Here is a 24,804-nt window from a genome sequence, read left to right on the forward strand (position 1 = left end):
GGCAGTCGGGCGAGACCTTAGAAGACTACGCCAATGAACTCCTGCAGCTTGCCAGGGCTTGTGACTGTAAGGATGTCTCCGCCGAGCAGTACATGCAAGACCTCGCCCGAGACGCGTTCGTAGCAGGGGTAGGGTCCTCGTACATCAGACTTAAATTATTAGAAAAGGGGAAACTCAACTTGACCCAGGCAATGGGGATGGCCGTGAGGTTGGAGGCGGCGTCGAAGAGCTTGGCGCTGTACCCCGAGGACCACGTGCAGTCAACGTGGTTGGAGCAAGCTCTGCTCCCTCCTCGCCCCGCGAACCCGCGCTCCCAGATCGATTCGACGACGGCGGCAGCTCCAGGTGGCCAGCGATGCTATTTTTGTGGTGGGGCCAAGCATCCACGGCAACAGTGTCCGGCAAGAACGGCAATCTGCAGCCAGTGCGGTAAAAAAGGCCACTACAGCAAAGTCTGCAGGTCCAAACCTAAAAACGGCAGTGCAGCATGTAACCCTCCAGAACGGAGACCATCTCTTTCGGCGCTGCAGTACCCATGAGGTCCGACCACGTGCGATCTCAGGACGGCGCCATCGTGGCAGACAGAGGAGGAGGAAGACCACCAGGAGTCGCTGCGCTTGGAGCCCTCGGCCACATGCGATTCATGGGGGCGGCCATCATGGTCCACGACGACTAGGAGCGACCAGCAGGGGTCCTCAGCATCCACATCGGCAGCATGCAGCAGCGACCAGCAGGGGTCCTCAGCATCCACATCGGCAGCATGCAGTGACGCCCAGGGGCCAACGGTGGCGTCGATCTCTCTGGATCAGACCAGGCATTACAGACTGGAACATTCCATGATGGAGGTAAAGGTTAGTGGCAGAACTGTGAATTGTCTGTTTGACAGTGGGAGCACCGAAAGTTTCATACACCCTGAAACTGCTAAAAGGTGTGGACTCCGGGTTCTCCCTGCCAAACAGACAATTTCCATGGCATCACAGTCCCGGTCTGTACCGATCCAAGGACGATGTATGGTAACTCTTGAGGTACAGGGCACAGTTTACGAGCAATACAGGCTCCTTGTGCTACCTCACCTTTGCGCGCCAATTCTCCTCGGACTAAACTTTATGGCCCACATGAGGAGTGTGATCCTACAGTACGGTGGGCCACTCCCTTCACTGGCAGTAGGGAACCAGCCGCAGCCTCCAAATTGCCCAAAGCGCCCCGCGTGCAATCTATCCACCCTGAAGATCACGACACCATCCCTTTTTAAAAATCTGGTACCTGGCTGCAAGCCCATCGCTACTAAAAGTAGGCGTTACAGCGCTGAGGACCGGATCTTTATTAGATCTGAGGTTCAGCGGCTCCTCAAGGAAGGGATCATACAGGCCAGTGCGAGTCCGTGGAGAGCGCAGGTCGTGGTAGTCAAAAGCGGGAACAAACCTCGGATGGTCATCGACTATAGTCAGACCATTAATAGATACACGCAGCTGGATGCGTATCCTCTCCCGCGCATTTCTGATATGGTCAATCAGATTGCGCAGTACCGAGTGTTTTCTACCATAGACCTTAAGTCCGCCTACCATCAACTCCCCATCCGCCCAGAGGACCGACAATATACGGCTTTTGAGGCGGATGGTCGTCTATACCAATTCCTCAGGGTTCCATTTGGTGTCACCAATGGGGTCTCGGTCTTCCAGCGTGCTATGGACCGAATGGTGGACCAGAACGGGTTGCGGGCTACCTTCCCGTACCTGGATAACGTCACCATCTGCGGCCATGACCAGCAGGACCACGACACGAATCTCCAACACTTTCTACGCACTGCATCTCGCCTGAATCTGACCTATAACAGGGAGAAGTGCGTATTCCGTACGCGTAGGTTAGCCATCCTCGGATACGTGGTGGAAAACGGGGTCATTGGCCCTGATCCAGACCGTATGCGCCCACTCACTGAACTTCCCTTGCCCGCTAGCACGAAAGCACTGAGGAGATGCCTCGGGTTCTTTTCGTATTATGCACAGTGGGTCCCCAACTACGCGGACAAAGCTCGTCCGCTCATTAAGTCCACGACCTTCCCACTTACGCCGGAGGCCCAATTGGCCTTCAAGGTTTTGAAAAGCGACATCTCGAAAGCCACGATGCACGCGGTGGATGAATCCATCCCTTTCCAGGTGGAGAGTGATGCATCGGACTTCGCCCTAGCCGCCACACTAAACCAGGCAGGCAGGCCCGTCGCGTTTTTTTCCCGCACCCTTCAAGGCCCAGAGATTCGGCACTCAGCGGTGGAAAAGGAGGCTCAGGCCATTGTGGAGGCAGTCAGACACTGGCGCCATTACCTGGCAGGTAAGCGGTTCACCCTGATCACGGATCAACGATCCGTGGCGTTTATGTTCAGTAACACGCAGAGGGGCAAGATCAAGAACGATAAGATCTTGCGGTGGAGAATTGAGCTCTCCACCTATAATTACGATATTATGTATCGTCCAGGGAAGCTCAATGAGCCCTCGGATGCCCTCTCGCGTGGAACATGCGCCATCATGCAGGAGGACCGCTTGAAGGCTCTCCACAATGATCTGTGTCATCCTGGAGTCACCAGACTCTACCACTTCATAAAAGCCCGCAACCTACCCTACTCGGTGGAGGAGGTCAGGTCAGTTACTAGAAGTTGTCGGATTTGCGCAGAATGCAAACCACACTTTTATCGACCAGACCGGGCACATTTGGTCAAGGCCACTCGCCCTTTTGAGAGGCTGAGTGTAGATTTTAAGGGCCCCCTTCCCTCAACGGATCGGAATGTCTATTTTCTTAACATAATAGACGAATTTTCCCGGTTTCCGTTTGTTTTCCCCTGTGCGGACACGTCGACTGCCACCGTCATCAAGGCATTCAGTGAGCTTTTTACCCTGTTCGGGTACCCCTGCTATATTCATAGCGACAGGGGCTCGTCGTTCATGAGCAACGACTTGAGGCAATTCCTGCTCTCATTCGGGATTGCCTCTAGTAGAACCACGAGCTACAACCCTAGGGGTAACGGACAGGTGGAAAGGGAGAATGCTACAGTCTGGAAGGCTGTCCTACTGGCACTGAAATCCAAGGGCCTTCCACTCTCCCGGTGGCAGGAGGTCCTTCCAACTGCGCTCCATTCTATCCGCTCCCTCCTGTGTACGGCAACCAATGCTACTCCCCACGAGAGGATGTTCTCATTCCCTCGGAAGTCGTCCTCGGGGACCTCATTGCCAGCCTGGTTGACGTACCCAGGACCCGTCCTTCTGCGGCGCCATGTGAGGGCTCGCAAGTCCGACCCCTTGGTCGAACCGGTCCAACTCCTCCACGCCAACCCTCAGTATGCCTATGTGGCATATCCTGACGGGCGAGAGGACACTGTCTCCATTAGAGACCTGGCGCCCGCAGGGGACGTAGCAACTCCTGTCGCTCCTATTCCCCCAGTCACAGATCCACTACTCCTCATTACTTCCCCAGACGTGGCGCGGTCAGCACCGGGACCAGTGCATAACACTTTTACTCCCATGTACAGCTTGCCTGAGACTCGGAGATCGGCGCCACCATCATCACCACCACCACCACCACCAAACGTTCCAGGATCCCCTACACCATCGCCTCATCAGGGCCGGCCGGCCCGGGAGTCTTTGAGGGGACAGCCAGATGTTGCTTTGAGAGAGCCACCGCAAGCACCTGCTCCGGTTTCGCAACCGGTGTTGAGAAGATCGCAGCGTCGGTGTGGTCCTCCAGACCGTCTGGACTTGTGAATCCTGTTATTTTTTTTGTCATTGTCTGTTTTCATCCACCCCGCCACCTTTGGTTCCTAAAGGAGGGGTGAATGTGGTGAACCATCGTTGGTTCACCACTGGGGTTGTTATTGTGTTACTGTTGGGCTAGGGTGCTGTTGTTATGGGGGTTGTACTATGTTGTTGGGTTAGGGTGTTTACCTGTCCTAAGTGTTATCGTGGCACACTCCAGTGGGGTCCCGCCTCCGGTGGCAGGGTATAAGACCCCCTGCTCCGGCAGGACCCCTTCAGTCTGAACGGGTGAATTTGTGTTAGTAGTTTCATTGTTAATGTATTAAAGCCTTCAGTTCTAAAGCCTTGTTTCCGGGTGCTCATTGAGGTGCATCAAACCCCAGGGGGAACAAACAGGTGGAGAGGGAGAATGCGACAGTCTGGAAGGCCATTTTATTAGCTCTCCAGTCTAAGGGTCTTCCAGTCTCCCGCTGGCAAGAGGTCCTCCCTGATGCGCTACACTCAATTAGGTCACTACTATGCACGGCTACCAATGCCACCCCTCATGAACGAATGTTTGTTTTCTTCAGGAAGTCCTCCTCAGGGACCTCACTACCGTCGTGGCTGACGTCCCCAGGCCCTGTCCTGCTCTGGAAGCACGTGCGGACTCATAAATCGGACCCCCTGGTCGAAACGGTCCAACTCCTCCACGCCAACCCCCAATACACCTATGTGGCGTATCACGACAGGCGGGAGGACACGGTCTCCATTCGCGATCTGGCACCCGCAGGTACTATGTCCCACGGCCCCTCACCCCCAGCTCCCAACGTTACCCATGATGCACCAGGGTCGCAGCACGCTCATGTAGCCCCCGTGTACGGCACGCCTGAGCCTCAGGAGCAGCCTCCACACACCTGGCAGTCTGAAGGCGCTATGGACTGGCGTCTGACTCATCACCGCGGCCTCCTGCACCGGCATCACGGCCGACACTGTGGCGGTCGCAGCGGCAGATCAAGCCCCCGGAGAGACTGAACTCGTAACTGTGACTGTCGTTCCACCACCTCGCCCCCGCCAAACTTTTTTTTAAACGGGGTGAATGTGGTGAACCACTGTAGTATTGTCTGTTTATGTGATATGCCTGGACACGCCTCTGCTGCCTCAATCCGGGGCTCCGCCCTTCTTGGGGTATAAAGGTGGCTGCTCTCCGCCCCTTTTGCCTCAGTTCGGATTAGCTATCGGTTTGGGAGTGCTCCAGTTCTTTGTTAATAAAAGCCTGTTGTTCGCAACAACGAGTCTTTGCGTGATCAATGGTGCATCAAAGTGATCCAAGCCGGGAATTGAACCCGGGTCTCTGGCGCTGTGAGGCAGCAGTGCTGACCACTGTGCCACCATGCTGCAGGAATGTTGCTCATAGGGGTGGCAGAGTTCTAAAAGGCTGAACAATGTGGGAATGTCAGTGGCATTGCAGAAATGCAAGTTGTAAGGGGGTGCGCAGAGGATTCCACTCTGTTGGCTGAAATAATCTCCAGGTAAGGAGGAGCAAGTGCATGGGGAACAGATCTTTGGAAGTGGCAGGAGTTCAAGGATGTGGAGCAGACAGACTGGTTTGGCTTGGCGAGCTTGTCCCTGCTGGTTATCTGTCATGGGGTTATAGTTGTGGAGTTTCCAGAAATTAAAGATTAATATTCCGGGCACTGCTTCGAGCAACTCAAGAGGAAAACGTTGGAGCATTGGGAAGGGGCATACGGTTACTGTAGGCAAAGCTGAGTCAAGAAGGAAAATCTGCAACAGGATTTGTCTGGGAGAACATTTGGTGAACCCATAAAGTTTTGTCTGGGAGAACATTTGGTGAACCCATTAGGTTTTCTTTTACATTAAAAATTGTATTTATAAAACTAGTTACCTCCTCATTTATCTGCCAGCAAAAACATGCAAGAAACAATACTTTTCATTGCATACTAATACATGTGACAATAATTAATCAAATCAAACAATCGACTGTGAATGATGCTGTTCCATGATGCCCCTTAGTGGTCAGACCTGGTAATTACATATGGACAGGATCTACATTTCCATCCGATTTCTTATTATGCTGTCAATGTTTGTTCTAATAGTTAACGCTGCTTCTGTTTTATATTGAAAGCTGCAATCAGTGCAGCACCAAACTGTCCTTAGATTTAGAATGAGTTTTCCAATAAACAAGTGCTTTTGATGTATTTTAAAATGGAATATTATAACCCTTTCATCAATTTTAATACAAAATAGGTATAAATATTAGTTACCTTACCATTTATTTTCCTTCCTGCTGTTCCATCCCTTTCTTACTCTATCTTCTACTCTCCATTTTGTCTTTCCTTCCACAATTTCTCCCATTATTTTGTGTCTCGATTTCCATTGTTTTGGGAAGCAGATATCTGGATAGTGCCTCTCAAGTAATGATTCTTCATGAGTGAGTCTGGACAGTTTATTGTTGAGAGATGACTTCACCATGGGCGCCATCACAGTTTGGCCTACTCTGGTCTTCAACTCATGTCCTAAACTTTCCAACAAAGATCACAATGGGGCTCCTGGCAGAATTTATTTTTTCATTGTTCATGGGTATTGAGGCCAATTGTACTGCACTGTTCCCGCTCGCCCCCCCCCCCCCCCCCACCCCCCCCCGTGTATAGATTAATTTAGCTCAGACTACTATTCCACGTTCCGTCAGGAAAAAGGTACAAAAACCTGAGATCACATACCAACCGACTCAAGAACAGCTTCTTCCCTGCTGCCACCAGACTTTTGAATGGACCTCCCTTCTATTAAGTTGATCTTTCTCTGACTGTAACACTATATTCTGCACTCTCTCCTTTCCTTCTCCCCTATGTATTCTATGAATGGTATGCTTTGTCTCTATAACGCACAAGAAACAATACTTTTCACTATATACCAACACATGTGACAATATTGTACAGATTAAACATTGAACCTTCAGGGTTTGTATGTCCCGGTAACCTAAAGAGTGGCACATCTATCCCACTGGCTGCCGCATTGAAATTCGTCTGCCTCCATGTTGGACACTGCTAAGCACGGTCCTTGTTTATACACTGGGCTGAATTTTATGCTTTCCCACCTGTGGGTTTGAAGGCAGGGGAACATGTAATGTCCAGTGAGTGGGCTTCCCACCCACCCCCAGACCTGTGTGAAATTTTATAGAGGGAGGGGAAGGTGGCATAAGGGCTTCATCACATGCTGGCTGTATTTTACCTGTGGCGGGGTAGGAGGGTGATGTAGGGATGGGTTCACACCATATGGGAAGTTCAGCAGCTTTAGCAGTGTGGGATGGTGTGAGGAAAGAGATTGAGTCCTTCTTTGTAGAAGCCCAGGCTCATCAGAGGGATAGATTGTGAAACGAAACTAGCACAAAATATGAAAACTGATAGCAAAAGTTTTTACAAATATATAAAAAGGAAAAGAGTAGCTAAAGTAAATGTTGGACCCTCAGAAGACGAGAAGGGGGATTTAATAATGGGAAACGAGGCAATGGCCGAGGCCTTAAACAAGTTTTTTGTGTCGGTCTTCACAGTAGAGGGCACAAATAGCTTACCGAAAATTGACGGTCGTGGGACTGTAGGGGGTGAGGTCCTTAAAACGATTACTATTACTAAAGAGGTAGTGCTTGGTAGGCTAATGGGACTAAAGGTAGACAAGTCCCTGGGCCCGGATGGAATGCAACCCAGGGTACTGAAAGAAATGGCAGAAGTAATAGCAGATGCGTTGGTTGTAATTTATCAAAATTCGCTGGACTCTGGGGAAGTGCCGGCTGATTGGAAAACCGCTAATGTGACGCCACTGTTTAAAAAAGGAGGTAGACAAAAGACGGGTAACTACAGGCCGGTTAGCTTAACGTCCGTAGTTGGGAAATTGCTGGAATCCATCATTAAAGAAGAAATAGCAGGACACCTGGAAAAAAATGGTTCGATCAAGCAGACGCAGCATGGATTCATGAAGGGAAAGTCGTGTTTGACGAATTTACGGGATTTTTATGAAGATGTAACGAGTGCAGTTGACAGAGGGGAACCGGTGGATGTGGTGTTTTTAGATTTCCAGAAGGCGTTTGATAAGGTGCCTCACAAAAGGTTGCTGCAGAAGATTAAGGTACACGGAGTTGGGGGTAAAGTGTTAGCGTGGATTGAGGATTGGCTATCTAACGGAGCAGAGAGTTGGAATAAATGGGTGCTTTTCTGGTTGGCAGTTGGTGACTAGTGGCGTGCTGCAGGGATCGGTGCTGGGGCCTCAACTGTTTACTATATACATAGACGATCTGGAGGAGGGGACCGAGTGTAGGGTAACAAAGTTTGCGGATGACACAAAGATGAGTGGGAAAGCGAATTGCGTGGAGGATGCGGAAAGTCTGCAGAGAGATTTGGATAGGCTAAGTGAGTGGGCGAGGATCTGGCAGATGGAGTATAACGTTGGCAACTGTGAGGTTATCCACTTTGGAAGGAATAATAGTAAAATGGACTATGATTTAAATGGTGAAAAATTACAACATGCTACTGTGCAGAGGGACCTGGGGGTCCTTGTGCATGAATCGCAAAAACTCAGTTTGCAGGTGCAGCAGGTGATCAAGAAGGCAAATGGAATGTTGGCCTTTATCGCGAAGGGGATGGAGTATAAAAGCAGGGAGGTCTTGCTGCAATTGTACAAGGTACTGGTGAGGCCGCAACTGGAGTACTGTGTGCAGTTTTGGTCCCCTTATTTGCGGAAGCATATATTGGCCTTGGAGGGAGTACAGAGAAGGTTCACCAGGTTGATACCGGAGATGAGGGGGTTAGCTTATGAGGAGAGATTGGGCCTGTACTCGTTGGAGTTTGGAAGGCTGAGGGGAGATCTTATAGAGACATATAAGATAAGGAAAGGGCTAGACAGGGTAGAGGCAGAGAGATTCTTTCCACTTAGAAAGGAAACAAGAACTAGAGGACACAGCCTCAAAATACGGGTGAGTCAGTTTAGAACAGAGTTGAGGAGGAACTTCTTCTCTCAGAGGGTAGTGAATCTCTGGAATTCTCTGCCCATTGAAGCAGTGGAGGCTACCTCGTTAAATATGTTTAAGAAACAGGTAGATAGATTTCTGATCAATAAGGGAATTAAGGGTTATGGGGAGCGGGCGGGTAAGTGGAACTAAACCACTATCAGATCAGCCATGATCTTACTGAATGGTGGGGCAGGCTCGAGGGGCTAGATGGCCTACTCCTGCTCCTATTTCTTATGTTCTTATGTTCTTATCCCACAACCCCCCCTCAAGGAAGGCCACTATCCTTTCAACCAAGATCCGATGCTATTCCACCTTCTTCCGTTGGGAAAAAGACACAAAAGTCTGAGATTAAGTACCAACTGACTCAAGAACAGCCTCTTTCCTGCTGCAACCAGATATTTGAATGGCCCTCCCTTATATTAAGTTGATCTTTCTCTGATTCTAACACTATATTCTGCACTCTCTCCTTTCCTTCTTCCCTATGTACTCTATGAATGGTATTCTTTGTCTGTATAGCGCACAAGAAACAATACTTTTCACTGTATACCAACACGTGACAATAATAAATCAAGTCAAAACCAAATCCTCACTGTTCTTGCTGAAACCCATAGCCTGGACTGACGGTGGGGGGGGGGTTCCTCAGTGTGTGGACTGCCTGTAGTTCTGGCAGTGACCACCACTCCTGGTTAGCGCTGCTGGGACTATGGAACTTTCAATTTTTCAATTGGCCGGATGGGGTCTCCCTCCCAAGACAGGGGTGGAAGTCTTGCCATGAAGCAAGTAATGCTGCTGTCAGCATTAAATTGTTGAGAGGCAGCCGCTGGGATCGTGAACGGGGTCTTCCTCGACTTTGTAGCCGGAGGGGAAGGTCAGGGACCTTGGTGCCCTGTAAAATCAGCCCATTAATTTCAGGCAGCAAGCCAGCAACTTTAAAAGATGTGCGGGTTAAGTTGATTGGCCATGCTAAATTGCCCCTTAGTATCAGGAGGACTGGCAGGGTAAATACATGGGGTTTCGATAAAAGGGTCTGGGTGGGATTATTGTCGGTGCAGGCTAGATGGGCCAAATGGCCTTCTCCTGCACTGTAGGGATTCTATGATTCTATGAACTTTGGACTCTATCTTTGGACATTGATTGTTTGAACATAGGAGTTTGAAACTATTCAACAGCGATGCGTCAATCACTCACAACTGACTGACAGATAATAAACCTCTTCCCTTCCTTGTGTTTTCACAGAATTATTCTGAAAGGACCACCCTCAGGTTCTGAGTTTGGAAAGGGTGAACATATTATTCGCTATGTGGCATACGACAGGGAAAAGAACAAAGCTTCCTGCAAGTTCACTGTCACAGTTTATGGTAAGTTACCTGCCAAATAGGTGAGTATTTCCTTATAACACTTTCAGGAAGGTATCGTAGAAGGACCAGCAGTGAAAATTACATTTGTAGGAGTTCAGTTCAAATAAAGCATCAGGGAAACAAACCCGAGTGACAGAAAGAAATATATAGTCAGTTCAATGAATAGTTAAGAAAAAAGCAATGAGTAACTGAGAGTTTGTGTAAGCAGAGTAAAGCAGATAGGTGGAGGCAGAAGCATTAGACACGAGGAACTGCGATAGAAATAATATTGGGAAATAAAGGGCAGAGAATGCTGAACCTGACATTCCATTGCGCTCACTCCACTGCACAAATACAAGACAGCAGACCTCAAAGTAGTTCTAAGTGGAAGCTACAGATTCCAAAGCTTGATACTGGGATCAATTACAGGTTATAAGCAGCCATTACACCCACAAGGGTCCTTCCTTGACCTGTCCGACCCACTGGCAGTACCGGAGCAGTCGTGGGACTGATTGCAGTCTGCAGATAATTACTTTGCTTGCTCCAAAGGGAGTAATTTGCTGAAATTTCAAAGGTAATTGATCCTCTTAAGGGAGCTAATTTCAAGGGCCTGTCGTGGTTCTGATGATACTGTTGGTCGGTATAATGGACAGATTTCCAAATATGGGTGGAAAATTTATAGACGCACACAATGTTGTGGAGGGCAACGGGCAGGAGACTCATTCATGCTTCTTTTACTGAGATTTGTACTTATCAGGTGGAGCCACTGTTTCTCAGTGAGGAACTGCTCTAGAAACATAGAAGAAACATAGAAAAACTACAGCACAAAACAGGCCCTTCGGCCCCACAAGTTGTGCCGAACATATCCCTACCTTTTAGGCCTACCTATAACCCTCCATCCTATTAAGTCTCATCCAGGAGTCTCTTAAAAGACCCTATTGAGTTTGCCTCCACCACCACTGACGGCAGCCGATTCCACTCGCCCACCACCCTCTGTGTGAAAAGCTTCCCCCTAACATTTCCCCTGTACCTACCTCCCAGCACCTTAAACCTGTGTCCTCTCGTAGCAGCCATTTCCACCCTGGAAAAAAGCCTCTGAGTGTCCACCCGATCTATGCCTCTCAACATCTTATATACCTGTATTAGGTCTCCTCTCATCCTACGTCTCTCCAAGGAGAAAAGACCTCGCTCCCTCAGCCTATCCTCATAAGGCATGCCACTCAATCCAGGCAACATCCTTGTAAATCTCCTCTGCACCCTTTCAATCTTTTCCACATCCTTCCTGTAATGAGGCGACCAGAACTGAGCACAGTACTCTAAGTGGGGTCTGACGAGGGTCTTATAAAGCTGCATCATTACCCCCGGACTCCTAAACTCAATCCCTCGATTGATGAAGGCCAGCACACCATACGCCTTCTTAACCACCTCCTCCACCTGCGGGGCTGATTTTAGAGTCCTATGGACCCGGACCCCAAGGTCCTTCTGATCCTCTACAGTACTAAGAGTCTTTCCCTTTATATTGTACTCCTTCATCCCATTTGACCTGCCAAAATGGACCACTACGCATTTAGAAACATAGAAACATAGAAAAACTACAGCACAAACAGGCCCTTCGGCCCACAAGTTGTGCCGAACACATCCCTACCTTCTAGACCTACCTATAACCCTCCATCCTATTATGCTCCATGTACTCATCCAGGAATCTCTATTGAGTTCGCCTCCACCACCACTGACGGCAGCCGATTCCACTCGCCCACCACCCTCTGTGTGAAAAACTTACCCCCAACATCTCCCCTGTACCTACCCCCCAGCACCCTAAACCTGTGTCCTCTCGTAGCAGACATTTCCACCCTGGGAAAAAGCCTCTGAGAGTCCACCCGATCTATGCCTCTCAACATCTTATACACCTCTATTAGGTCTCCTCTCATCCTTCGTCTCTCCAAGGAGAAAAGACCGAGCTCCCTCAGCCTATCCTCATAAGGCATGCCACTCAATCCAGACAACATCCTTGTAAATCTCCTCTGCACCCTTTCAATCTTTTCCACATCCTTCCTATAGTGAGGCGACCGGAACTGAGCACAGTACTCCAAGTGGGGTCTGACGAGGGTCTTATATAGCTGCATCATTATCCCCAGACTCCTAAACTCAATCCCTCGATTGATAAAGGCCAGTACACCATACGCCTTCTTAACCACCTCCTCCATCTGCGGGGCCGATTTCAGAGTTCTATGGACCCGGACCCCAAGGTCCTTCTGATCCTCTACAGTACTAAGAGTCTTTCCCTTTATATTGTACTCCTTCATCCCATTTGACCAACCAAAATGGACCACGACGCATTTATCTGGGTTGAAGTCCATCTGCCACTTGTCCGCCCAGTCTTGCATCCTATCTATGTCCCTCTGTAACTTCTGACATCCCTCCAGACTATCCACAACTCCACCAACCTTCGTGTCGTCGGCAAACTTACCAACCCATCCCTCTGCTTCCTCATCCAGGTCATTTATGAAAATGACAAACAGCAAGGGTCCCAGAACAGGTCCCGGGGGCACACCACTGGTGACCGATCTCCATTTAGAAAAAGACCCATCTATACCCACTCTCTGCCTCCTTTGGGCAAGCCAGTTCTGGATCCACCGGGCAGCAGCCCCTTGGATCCCATGCCCTCTCATTTTTTCTGGAAGCCTTGCATGGGGGACCTTATCGAACGCCTTGCTAAAATCCATATAAACCACATCTACCGCTTTCCCTTCGTCAATGTGTTTAGTCACATTTTCGAAGAACTCCACCAGGCTCGTAAGGTACCATCTGCCTTTGACAAAGCCATGCTGAGTATTCTTGAGCATACTAAACCTCTCTAAATGTTCATAAATCTTGTCCCTCAGGATCTTCTCCATCAGCTTACCAACCACTGAGGTTAGACTCACCGGTCGATAATTTCCTGGGCTATCCCTATTCCCCTTCTTGAAAATAGGAACCACATCCGCAATCCAACTGCTCTATGGTGGATGAAGTTAGGAAACAAGTGAGATTGGAGTGACAGATTCATGTATTCAGTTTGGAGCTAATTCAAAGCAGGCAGTTGTTTGGTATTTAGGAACTTTACTGTCAAAAATGGTAAAAGCCTATATTATGCCTATAATTTATTTGCTTTTCATCCCTCTACTTTCCTGATTGCTGACACTTACTGGATTAGCACTGCATAGGCACTGGTAGTCATCCAGTGGATATTCTTCATGGATGAGCCTATGGAGAGAGTAGCAGCAGTTTGATCAATAAGTGTGTCCTGTTGGGTCTCATCTTACACTCCGTTGATTCCCATGCATTAGTCTTTCCCAGTAATGATGACAACCTGGTGTAGAAGCCTTCCTCATTCTAGCACTTTTGGTGTTGAATACTTAGGTCAAATGTTGTGCCCACACAACTGCCTTGGAAAACATTAGCTAGCTCAGGACTGACTAATAGTCAAAAACTATACTTTGCTCTTTGCTCTGTATGACTCATTTATAACACTAGTCAGGGTATTTATCCTCTAAACCATTAGGGAATCTTACTGTTCATGTAATTAAGATAAAGCTGCAAATTATTGCTGATGTTAGTGAACAAATTCTTAACTTGACAGTTCTCTTGTTGCTTGTTTAAAATGAATTGATTAATACTCTTTGCAAAAATGTTGGATGGAAAATGTCATAAAACTAAGAATTTGTCCATTGCACTTCCAGCAATAGCCTCTCTATTATGATAAATAACCTCCTGGATTGTTCAGTGTGGTGTAAAGAAGGCTTCTTGTGGGAGATCTTACTGAAGTACTCGGGTTAATTGCACTCCAGTGATGTGAGATGATTACAATATCTATAACAACAGGACCTGATCTCAGGCTCAGATACACAGGCAGTTTGACTGTTTAACTGTGAGCAGTAAGCATATCAGACAACTTCCAGGGGAGGTGGTGGAGGTGAATCGAGTTCTAGAGATATGAGGGAGTGTGGTTGGCTGTTGTTAAAACATGGGTCTTGTAGACTGCAATGGTCTCTTTTTTACTGATCACGCGTTGTGCATCTGCAATGTTTCTCACTGTAAAATTTTAATAATGATCTACTTCTTTATTGCCAGTTAGAAGATGCCCTCTTCTGAAGCCGCCTGTCCATGGTTATATCACTTGTACATCTGCTGGGAATAACTATGGGGCGACCTGCACTTACACATGTGAGGGAGGATATGAGCGTCAGGGAACCTACAAAAGAGTGTGTCTGTTTAATCGAAGCTGGTCTGGAGTGATACCAGCTTGTGTATGTAAGTGAATTTCTTAGATATTGCCACTATAAGTTCATCCACAGGAAATAAGCATTTAGGTCTCTATGACAGTGCTGCAGCCTAAACTGAAGCCCAACTGCTTGGCTCACACATGTGGTCTACATGATCAAAGGTCTGTTTACATCACAGTAACCAGCAGTCACTTTAAGATAATATTAAAATTATTTCAGTCCTAATATAGCAAAGGGAGGTCTACGGGTGCCTCCGAGCTGGGTAGCTTCAGGTTCAAATCCCAACTTAGGACTTGATGGCTAAGATGGTGACAGGCTAGCAACCTGCCCCAGAAAATTCTGGCTAAGGGAACAGACATGAGGACATGTGTATGTGCTCTGTCTGCCTCATGTGTCTGTAGGTATGGAAGAGATTATGGATGGAATATAGCAAGGTTTTGGAACTCTTTTCTCCTTTTTTGGTGTTTATTGATACTCTTTTAAGTGTCACCAGGAGGTTTTTCAGTCGACTTAATGAAGAAACAATCTTTAGCAGAACCACACTGACCATCACAGTGGACCTGGAATGCACACCATGACTAGGAACTGGATTGCCACTACACAGAATTATGTTACTGACAATACTCAATTCTGGCAGAGGGAGAGAAGAAACTTTAATTCTTTCAGTAAGAAGTCTCACAACACCAGGTTAAAGTCCAACTGGGTTTATTTGGAATCACGAACTTTCATAGCGGCGCTCCTTCATCAGGTGAGTGTAGCGGAGTGTAGGATTAGACCCAACAGGACATACCTATTTATCAAAATGCTGTTACTCTCTCCATAGCCTCATCCATGAAGAATATCCATTCAGTGATTCACCTGAGGAAGGAGCAGCGCTCTGAAAGCTCGTGATTCCAAATAAACCTGTTGGACTTCAACCTGGTGTTGTGAAACTTCTTACTCTGCCTACCCCAGTCTAATGCCAGCATCTCCACATCTTAATTCTTTCAGCCTGGGATACTTTCAAATGTAGGTCTTAGAAGTGAACAACCATAATTAGTACAAATTTGCATTTACACCATTATGATTCCATCAAAACCTGTCCTGAAATATTTCCTGAAGACAGAGAGAAGACTCTGCCCGAGTGAGACGTAGACAAAGGGTATTTAGGAATTTGGTTCTGGTGGAAATTCAGTCCAGAGGGGCAATGAGGTGCTCCTTTTTATACTTTATTTCAGCCTCCTGTGGTTGGTGAATTTTCTTCCTCTGTCACCAAGCTCAGTGTGTGCCACTTTCTATTACTTTATCTGTCTGAGTTATTAATAAATTGACTAACTAAATAAATAAGGTTGGTTAGAAATGGCAGGGCTGGTGGTGTGCTGTGACTGCAGCATGTGGGAATCTATGGAATGCAGTGCAGTCATGGGCAACCATATCTGCAGCTTAGGCAACTCCGGCTCAGAGTCATTGAGCTGAGGTCTGAGTTGAGGACCTTGCAGGGCATCACGGAGGGGGAGAGTTACCTGGACACTTAAGGGGGCGATCTTACCAAAAGAATTCTAAGTGCCAAATGAGCTTGCAAACAGGAGAGAAACGCATCCATTTTTTGGGCGAGCTCTCAGATGCTGTCTGATGCCACTTGGAGAAAAGAATGAGGCAAAGTATGATTCTTGCCAGCAGGGGGAATGGATGGAGACTATTCACACCGGGAAGCCGCCTAGTGACTGCTAGAGGGGCGCCATTGAGCATGTGCATGATCTCCTAATGCACTATGTACAATAGTACGTTGGAAGATTGCCACTCCCCAGAATATCGCCTCCCCCCACTCCCCGATCACCCCTCTGACCGATCCCATTTCCTTTCCCGGATGCGAGGCTGATTACACCAGCAATTCAGGGCCGGTAACATCGCGAGAGGCGAGAAACTGGGTGCGAACTTGTTTTTTCACCTCACTCGCGATCTTACTGGCTCGCCACACCAATCAACAGGCGTGATGAACAAGTAGAAACAAGAGAAAGCGAATCTATAAAATGGGACTGGGAAACCTGCAGTACACTTAGAATAAGGCTGATTTCTGCTTCACCATGAAAAAACATATCAGCTGCAGACCAGGCAGTTCCCCAAATGGAGAGAGTGAAAAAAAATTGGTGGAACAGTTACCTCCTGATCACGCTAGCACCCAGTACAGATCCGCACTGTCAGCCATTTTGGATCAGCTCACTAGCTGTTCTCTTGGCTGTAGCAATCAGCTCCAGTCAGGCCAGGGACAATCAATGGTGGAATGTATCCCAACCTTTTTATTACGTGATTGCAGAGGGAGATTTTTGTTCTGGGAGGAAGTGCTACAGTCAAAAGAAAGAGACAATGTGGAGGATTTTCAACTGCTTGGTACGGTAACACAGTGGTTAGCACTGCTGCTGCACAGTGGTTAGCACTGCTGCTTCACAGCTCCAGGGTCCCGGGTTCGATTCCCGGCTTGGGTCACTGTCTGTGTGGAGTTTGCACATTCTCCTCGTGTCTGCGTGGGTTTCCTCCCACAGTCCAAAGATGTGCGGGTTAGGTTGATTGGCCAGGTTAAAAATTGTCCCTTAGGGTCCTGGGATGCGTGGGTTGGAGGGATTAGCGGGTAAAATATGTGGGGGTAGGGCCTGGGTGGGATTGTGGTCGGTGCAGACTCGATGGGCCGAATGGCCTCCTTCTGCACTGTAGGGTTTCTATGTTTCTATGTTTGCTTGCCACCTGTTTCTTACCTTGGGAATGCATGACTGGCTGGGATCTATCAGTTGGAATATTTGCCACATGATTCAAATTTCAGGCAGCTTTTAAATAAGTTCCCGGTATTTCTGTCCAAGACAGATGGGAGGCTGTTTAAAAGGATGATATTAGACTCTGCTTTCTCTCCCTGCCATCTGCTGCATGTTTTTAAAGATCCTTTGCATCTGGAATCTGTCAGTGCTGCTTTATTTAAAGGCGTTGTGTGGAGCTGTTGTTCACTTTTTATTGTCATTTCCATGTCCCTCTTATCTCTTTAATCTCTCAGGGGTTTCTCCAACCGCACTTGAATTGTCATTTTTGATTCTGGGCATGGGCACATTTTGCTCTTTTTCTTGCCATTGATAATTCGGGTGTGGTTTTGGTTGGCATTATACAGTACAAATCTAGTAACTATAGATGGGTAACATCAGCACATGAAAAGTGTGTACAACTGTTCCTTTATTACTAAATCTTTTCAACAGTGTAAACTTGGTAAATTCAGCTTAAATCATATAGCAAGTAGCCACTGTGTTAAGTAACTGAGCATCAGATAGGGAAGACTTTGACTTCCTCTGCACTCACCCCCCCCTTGGCTACCTCTTTACATACACGGTGGCACACTAGTTAGCACTGCTGTCTCACAGCGCCAGAGACCTGGGTTCAATTCCAGCAAGAAGTCTCACAACACCAGGTTAAAGTCCAACAGGTTTATTTGGTAGCAAAAGCCACTAGCTTTCGGAGCACTGCTCCTTCGTCAGGTGAGTGGGAGATCTGTTCACAAACAGGGCATATAAAGACACAAACTCAATTTACAAAATAATGATTGGAATGCGAGTCTTTACAGGTAATCAAGTCTTAAAGGTACAGACAATGTGAGTGGAGAGAGCGTTAAGCACAGGTTAAAGAGATGTGTAATGTCTCCAGACAGGACAGTTTGTGAGATTTTGCAAGTCCAGGCAAGTCGTGGGGGTTACAGATAGTGTGACATGAACCCAAGTTCCTGGTTGAGGCCATCCTCATGTGTGCGGAACTTGGCTATCAGTCTCTGCTCAGCGACTCTGCGCTGTTGTGTGTCGTGAAGACCGCCTTGGAGAACACTTACCCGAAGGTCGGAGGCCGAATGCCCGTGACCGCTGAAGTGTTCCCCAACAGGAAAAGAACACTCTTGCCTGGTGATTGTCAAGCGGTGTTCATTCATCCGTTGTCGTAGCGTCTGCATGGTCTTCCCAATGTACCATGCCTCGGGACATCCTTTCCTGCAGCGTATCAGGTAGACAACGCTGGCCGAGTTGCAAGAGTATGTTCCGTGTACCTGGTGGATGGTGTTCTCACGTGAGATGATGGCATCCATGTCAATGATCCGGCACGTCTTGCAGAGGTTGCTGTGGCAGGGTTGTGTGGTGTCGTGGTCACTGTTCTCCTGAAGGCTGGGTAGTTTGCTGCGGACAATGGTCTGTTTGAGGTTGTGCGGTTGTTTGAAGGCAAGAAGTGGGGGTGTGGAGATGGCCTTGGCGAGATGTTCGTCTTCATCAATGACATGTTAAAGGCTCCGGAGAAGATGTCGTAGCTTCTCCGCTCCAGGGAAGTACTGGACGACGAAGGGTACTCTGTCCACCGTGCCCCGCGTTTGTCTTCGGAGGAGGTCGGTGCGGTTTTTTGTTGTGGCTCGTTGGAACTGTCGATCGATGAGTCGAGCACGATATCCTGCTCTTATGAGGTCATCTTTCAGTGTCTGGAGGTGCCTGTTGCGATCCTCCTCATCTGAGCAGATCCTGTGTATACGGAGGGCTTGTCCGTAGGGGATGGCTTCTTTAACATGTTTAGGATGGAAGCTGGAGAAGTGGAGCATCATGAGGTTATCCGTGGGCTTGCGGTACAGTGAAGTGCTGAGGTGACCGTCCTTAATGGAGATGCGTGTGTCCAAGATTGCAACCGATTCCGGAGAGTAGTCCATGGTGAGTCTGATGGTGGGATGGAACTTGTTGATGTCATCATAGAGTTGTTTCAGTGATTGTTCACCATGAGTCCAAAGGAAGAAAATGTCATCGATGTATCTAGTTTATAGCATCGGTTGAAGGTCCTGTGCAGTGAAAAGGTCTTGTTCGAACCTGTGCATGAAGATGTTGGCATATTGAGGTGCGAAATTTGTCCCCATGGCTGTTCCGTGTGTCTGGGTGAAGAACTGGCTGTTGAAGGTGAACTCATTGTGATCCAGGATGAAGCGGATGAGTTGTAAAATTGCATCTGGAAACTGGCAGTTGTCGGCGTTGAGTACTGAGGCAGTTGCAGCAATGCCATCGTCGTGGGGGATGCTGGTGTAGAGTGCCGCGACATCCATTGTGACGAGGAGTGCTCACATTTTGTGAGCAATTTTGTTTGCTGACCAATATCAGTATAATGAGTGTAGTATTCAACTTTACTCAAATGATATCTTACTAAAAGTTTATTTGAACAGCCAAGCTTAGAGATTTCATTTATTTGATGTCATCAGTCTATTTTTACACAAGGTGGGAGGAAGGACAAGAAGAGGCCGAACATGTTTTATAAATGACCGTTGACTTCCTTTCTGCAGCAACAAGACTTTCTCAAGGGATCTCTCCATGAAACATGAGCACTCACGTTGTCTGTACCTTTAAGACTTGATTACCTGTAAAGACTCTCATTCCAATCATTATTTTATAAATTGAGTTTGTGTCTTTATATGCCCTGTTTGTGAATAGAACTCCAACTCACCTGACGAAGGAGCAGCGCTCCGAAAGCTGGTGGCTTTTGCTACCAAATAAACCTGTTGGACTTTAACCTGGTGTTGTGAGACTTCTTACTGTGTTTACCCCAGTCCAACGCCAGCATCTCCACATCATGACTTCAATTCCAGCCTCAGGTGACTGTCTCTGCACGTTTTCCCTGTGTCTGTGTGGGTTTCTTTTGGGTACTCCCACAGTCCAAAATATGTGGATTAGGTTTATGGGCCATGCTAAGTTGCCCCTTATTGTCAGGGAGATTAGCAGGGTAAATATGTGGGTTTACAGGGATAGGGTGTAAGTGGGATTGTTGTCGGTGCAGACTCAATGGGTTGAATGGCCTCCTTCTGCATTGTAGGGATTCTTTTATGATTCTTTTTCTTCTAGACAAGCGACCAAACAGATAAAACATGTCATGTGTGACCTGGGAGGTAATATTTTGCTTCTTTTATATAATTGCAGTAATTGAGATTAATGTTGATGTGAATTCTGTGGCCGCTCTCTTGGACCAGTTTTATGAAATGCAGCGTCTCCTCATCGTATCCTCTCCAAGTGCATCTGATAGATACTACAATCTGCAAATAAACATGTTGCAGGTCAGTAAATGATACATGGCAGTCAATGCTGATGAGCAAGGGTAAAAACCTTCTGACTATATTTCTGTCTATTCCTTACAGGTGTAGTTGCATCTCAAAACAGTCACAATAATAATTTTATGTTGCACATACATTAATTTGTTTCTCACAAGGATGCCAAATAGATTGCTGCATTAATTCATGGAATAAAAGGGACAATAACAACGTGGATACAAAATTGGCTGAGTAATAGGAAACAGAGAGTAATGGTCAATGGATATTTCTCGGGCTGAAGGAAGGTTTGCAGTGAGGTTACCATGTGGTAGATATTGGGACCCTTGTTCTTCCTGATATATATTAATGATCTAGTTCTTGGTGTGCAGAACACAATCTCAAAGTCTGTGGATGATACAAAACTTGGAAGCATTGTAAACTGTGAAGAGGACAATGTAGAACTTAAGAGGGACATAGACAAATTGATGGAGTGGGCAGATAGGTGGCAGATGAAGTTCAATACAAAGAAGTGTGAGGTGATTGATTTTAGTAGGAAGAACATGGAGAGACAACACAAAATAAGGGGTACTGTAAAGAGCTTGAAGGAGCAGAGGCACCTGGGTGTATATGTCCATAAGACATTAAAGGTTGCAGGACAGGTGGAGACTAGCTAATAAAGCACATAGAATCCTGGGCTTTAGTAATAGGGGCATAGAGTACAAGAGCAAGGAGGTTATGCTGAACATGTACAAAACAGTAGTTAGACCTCAGCTGGAGTATTGTGTACAGTTTTGGGCACCACACTATCGGAAAGATGTGAATGCATTGGAGAGAGTGCAGAAGAGGTTTGCAAGATCGATTCTAGGGATGAGAAACTTTCAGTTATGAAGATGGATTGGAGAGGTTGGGGTTGTTCTCTTTGGAGAGGAGGAGGCTAACAGGGGATTTAATAGAGATATTCAAAATCATGAAGGGGCTGGACAGAACAGCTAGGGAGAAACTGTTCCCACTCATAAGAGGTTGGAGAACAAGAGAGAACAGATTCAAAGTGATTTGTGAGAGAAGCAAATGTGATGTGAGAAAACCATTTTCACACAGCGAGTAGTTTGGGCCTGGAAATGTAGTAGAGGTGGGTCCAATCAAGGCATTCAAGAGGACATTAGATGATTATTTGAATAGAAACAATATGCAGGGATACCGAGAAAAGCAGGGGAATGGCATAAGCAATGATGCTCATTTGGAGAGTTGGTACAGACACAATGGGCCGAATGGCCTTCTTCTGCACTGGAACAATTCTATATTTCATCATTTTGATTGTAATGATGAATTCAGACTCAGTGGCCTGCTGCACAATGTTTCATGAGATCCCTTTAGAAAGTGTTGTTGCTGCAAAAAGGAAGTCAACGGTTATTTATAAAACTTGTTCGGCCTCTTCTTGTCCTTCCCGCCATCTTGTGTAAAAATAGACTGATAACATCAAATAAATGAAATCTCTAAGCTTAGCTGTTTAAGTAAATTTTTAGTAAGATATCATTTATAGTAAAGTTCAATACTACACTCATTATACTGATATTGGTCAGCAAACAAAATTGTTGAAATAGAGATTTCCCTAATTAGCTTTCTAATTAGCTGCTTAGTAGAACAAAACTTGAGTATTGTTCAAAAGAGAGTCATGCTGTCAAAACTTTTCATCTTGCACTCATCGTGATAGAGGCAGGAATGCCACGTCTCAAAGGAAGAAACAATCCATACCACATGAGAAAAGAATGTTGATTGTTAGGCCGGTTAGCTCTGATTGGTGGAAGCGTTACCATGGAGAGTGTACCGGGGAATTATTTTTTGGTATTTTTGCATTTGTCCTGATGAGTACAAGATGGAAAACTTTGACAGCATGCCAATTAATACCACCTGAGCTACAAAGTCAGTTCGAAGTTACTATTATTTCTTTTTCAAACAATCAAAACGTTCTTAAAATATAAAAGCTTTCCACAGACTGTTGAATGGCGAGAGAAGAAATAATGTGACCTTCCACTTGTGAAAACCCGTGGATAAACTGAAATTCATAATAGAATAAGTTCAGTGATCCCCGTTCTTGAAATTAGTCTCAAAAGACCCAGGAGATTTTGTTTCACAAATGGATGGGATTGGGAAAATGAGGTAATTAATCGGTTCCTGCACCAATTGTGTTGGTTCCACCCAGTCATCAGTGTCCAGATTTGGTTCCCTTCAGGTAGAGAGTGAAATGAATGAAGCAGTCAATAGAGATTAGAGGCAGATATCAGAGATAGGAGGAGCAGTTGTGGAGTGGGAGGGGGAATAGTAGGCAAAGCCCTGGGTAAGAAATGTAGGAAGGGGAGTAACCGGAGGGAATGGGTTGAGACATTAGGGATGAATGCTCTCCAGACAGAATCACTGCCTCCTAGCAGTTTTGGAGGATCCTGCTCAAGCCATCCGAAACACTCAGGCAAGCATCTCAAGGGTAGGAATTTCCCATTCCAAACACTTGGTGAGTGACTAATTCCAGCTAGTAAAGTTAGAACTGCCAGGACGGATAGGGCATCGGCAAGTGTCACTGAGAAGGGATTTTGCTCGGAAGGAATGAGCTGATGAATGAATGGGAAGGTGTTCTCAGTCAGAAAGGGACAGTGAGAATTGTACGTTGGGGAAAAGGCAAACCCTACTGATCGGATGGCTTGTGGCATGGGCATTTCTAGTGTTTTATCTGTGGATAATTTTACAGACTGTAAATGGTCATATCACAGATTAATGAAGACAATGGACATCTCTAACCATGATTTTTAAAATTCTAATCTTCCTGTTTTATACAATCATTAGAAGAAAATAGTTACGATATTGGGTATCTTTAAAGGATGTAGAGTGTGGATAGAATATTACCAATATTTAGAATGAGGATTAAGTCGTGAATGACAAAGTTGAGAGCTTTTTTAATGTCTCTGGCTGAAGCACATTGTTTCTGCTCTTGTTCAGGAAGCTGCCTGTGGTCTGGAACTGAGACAAGTAACAATTGTTGAATTAGTTGGAAATACACCCAGAGTAATAGGACGTATAAAGGAACAGATGCTTTCTTCAGAAATTGTCGATCAACTCCGGTAAGAGGCTGATGCTGAATTGACTTTTAAATGTGGACTAAATTTTTGATTCATCTATGGTAAAATGAAGTTGGTTTACAAAGCTGAGCTGAACGCTGCTTACTTCAATTCAATTCTCTTCCATGTGATCAATTGTGATCAGTTGATTAAGGAAAATTAGGGAAAACATGTTGGTTAACATGTAGGGGTACATGTTCATAGCTCCTTGAAAGTGGAATGACAGGTGGACAGAGTGGTGAAGAAGGCATTCGGCATGATTGGTTTCATCGGTCAGAACATTGAATACAGGAGTTGGGATGTCTTGTTAAAGTTGTACGAGACATTGGTAAGGCCATACTTGGAATATTGTGTGCAATTCTGGTCACCCTATTATAGAAAGGATATTATTAAACTAGAAAGAGTGCAGAAAAGATTTACTAGGATGCTACCGGGACTTGATGGATTGAGTTATAAGGAGAGGCTGAGTAGACCTGGACTTTTTTCTCTGGAGCGTAGGAGGCTGAGGGGTGACCTTATAGAGGTCTATAAAATAATGAGGGGCATAGACAAGGTAGATAGTCAATATCTTTTCCAAAAGGTAGGGGAGTCTAAAACTAGAGGGCATAGGTTTAAGGTGAGAGGGGAGAGGTACAAAAGTGTCCAGAGGGGCAATTTTTTCACACAGAAGGTGGTGAGTGTCTGGAACAAGCTGCCAGAGGAAGTAGTAGAGGCGGGTACAATTTTATCTTTTAAAAAGCATTTAGATCGTTACATGGGTACGATGGGTAATCGTAGAGGGATATGGGCCAAATGCGGGCAATTGGGATTAGTTTAGCGGTTTTTTTAAAAAAAAGGCGGCATGGACAAGTTGGGCCGAAGAGCCTGTTTCCATGCTGTAAACCTCTATGACTCTATGACTCTATAACTCAATGGTGAGGTTATTTAAAGTAGAATGATTATTGAATTTTCACCTAATCCTAAACACAAAGCAACAAATACAGGTCTCTTGTGGTCATTCCTTGTCACTATGCTCCATGATTTCCAATAAATATTTAGAGGTAGTTTGGTAGCAGATATTTTATTTGGATTTTGTTGAAGAAGTACGCTGGCTTGTCCCAGTGGGCAACTGGAGCCAAACGTAAAATTGCCTTTTTGATATCAGGTATTGTTGGCACAAGCTGTTGATATTTTGGTTGGCAGAAAAACCTCAGCTGTAGGATGATGTCTTCCTACCCAATGTAATGATTCTCAGGTCATTTGTAGTACAGACACTGTGCCATTGGAGGCACTCTTATAATGAACGGAAGTATTTGAGTTAAAGCATCTAAAACTTCATG

The 24,804-nt window shown here is 46.3% G+C and overlaps 1 protein-coding gene across 1 annotated transcript in view; it reads left to right on the forward strand.

Moving 5' to 3' along the window:
• The window catches only part of srpx2 (sushi-repeat containing protein X-linked 2), a 50,690-nt gene that overhangs the window by 20,132 nt on the left and 5,754 nt on the right, over positions 1-24,804 (forward strand). The window contains exons 4-7 of the mRNA XM_078210363.1: positions 9,973-10,094; positions 14,184-14,363; positions 20,272-20,405; positions 23,367-23,488. Of these exons, the coding sequence (XP_078066489.1) occupies positions 9,973-10,094; positions 14,184-14,363; positions 20,272-20,405; positions 23,367-23,488 (558 nt within the window). The remainder of the gene's footprint in view (positions 1-9,972; positions 10,095-14,183; positions 14,364-20,271; positions 20,406-23,366; positions 23,489-24,804) is intronic.

Source organism: Mustelus asterias, chromosome 4 (genome assembly GCF_964213995.1).
Source record: "Mustelus asterias chromosome 4, sMusAst1.hap1.1, whole genome shotgun sequence".
Lineage (NCBI taxonomy): Eukaryota > Metazoa > Chordata > Chondrichthyes > Carcharhiniformes > Triakidae > Mustelus > Mustelus asterias.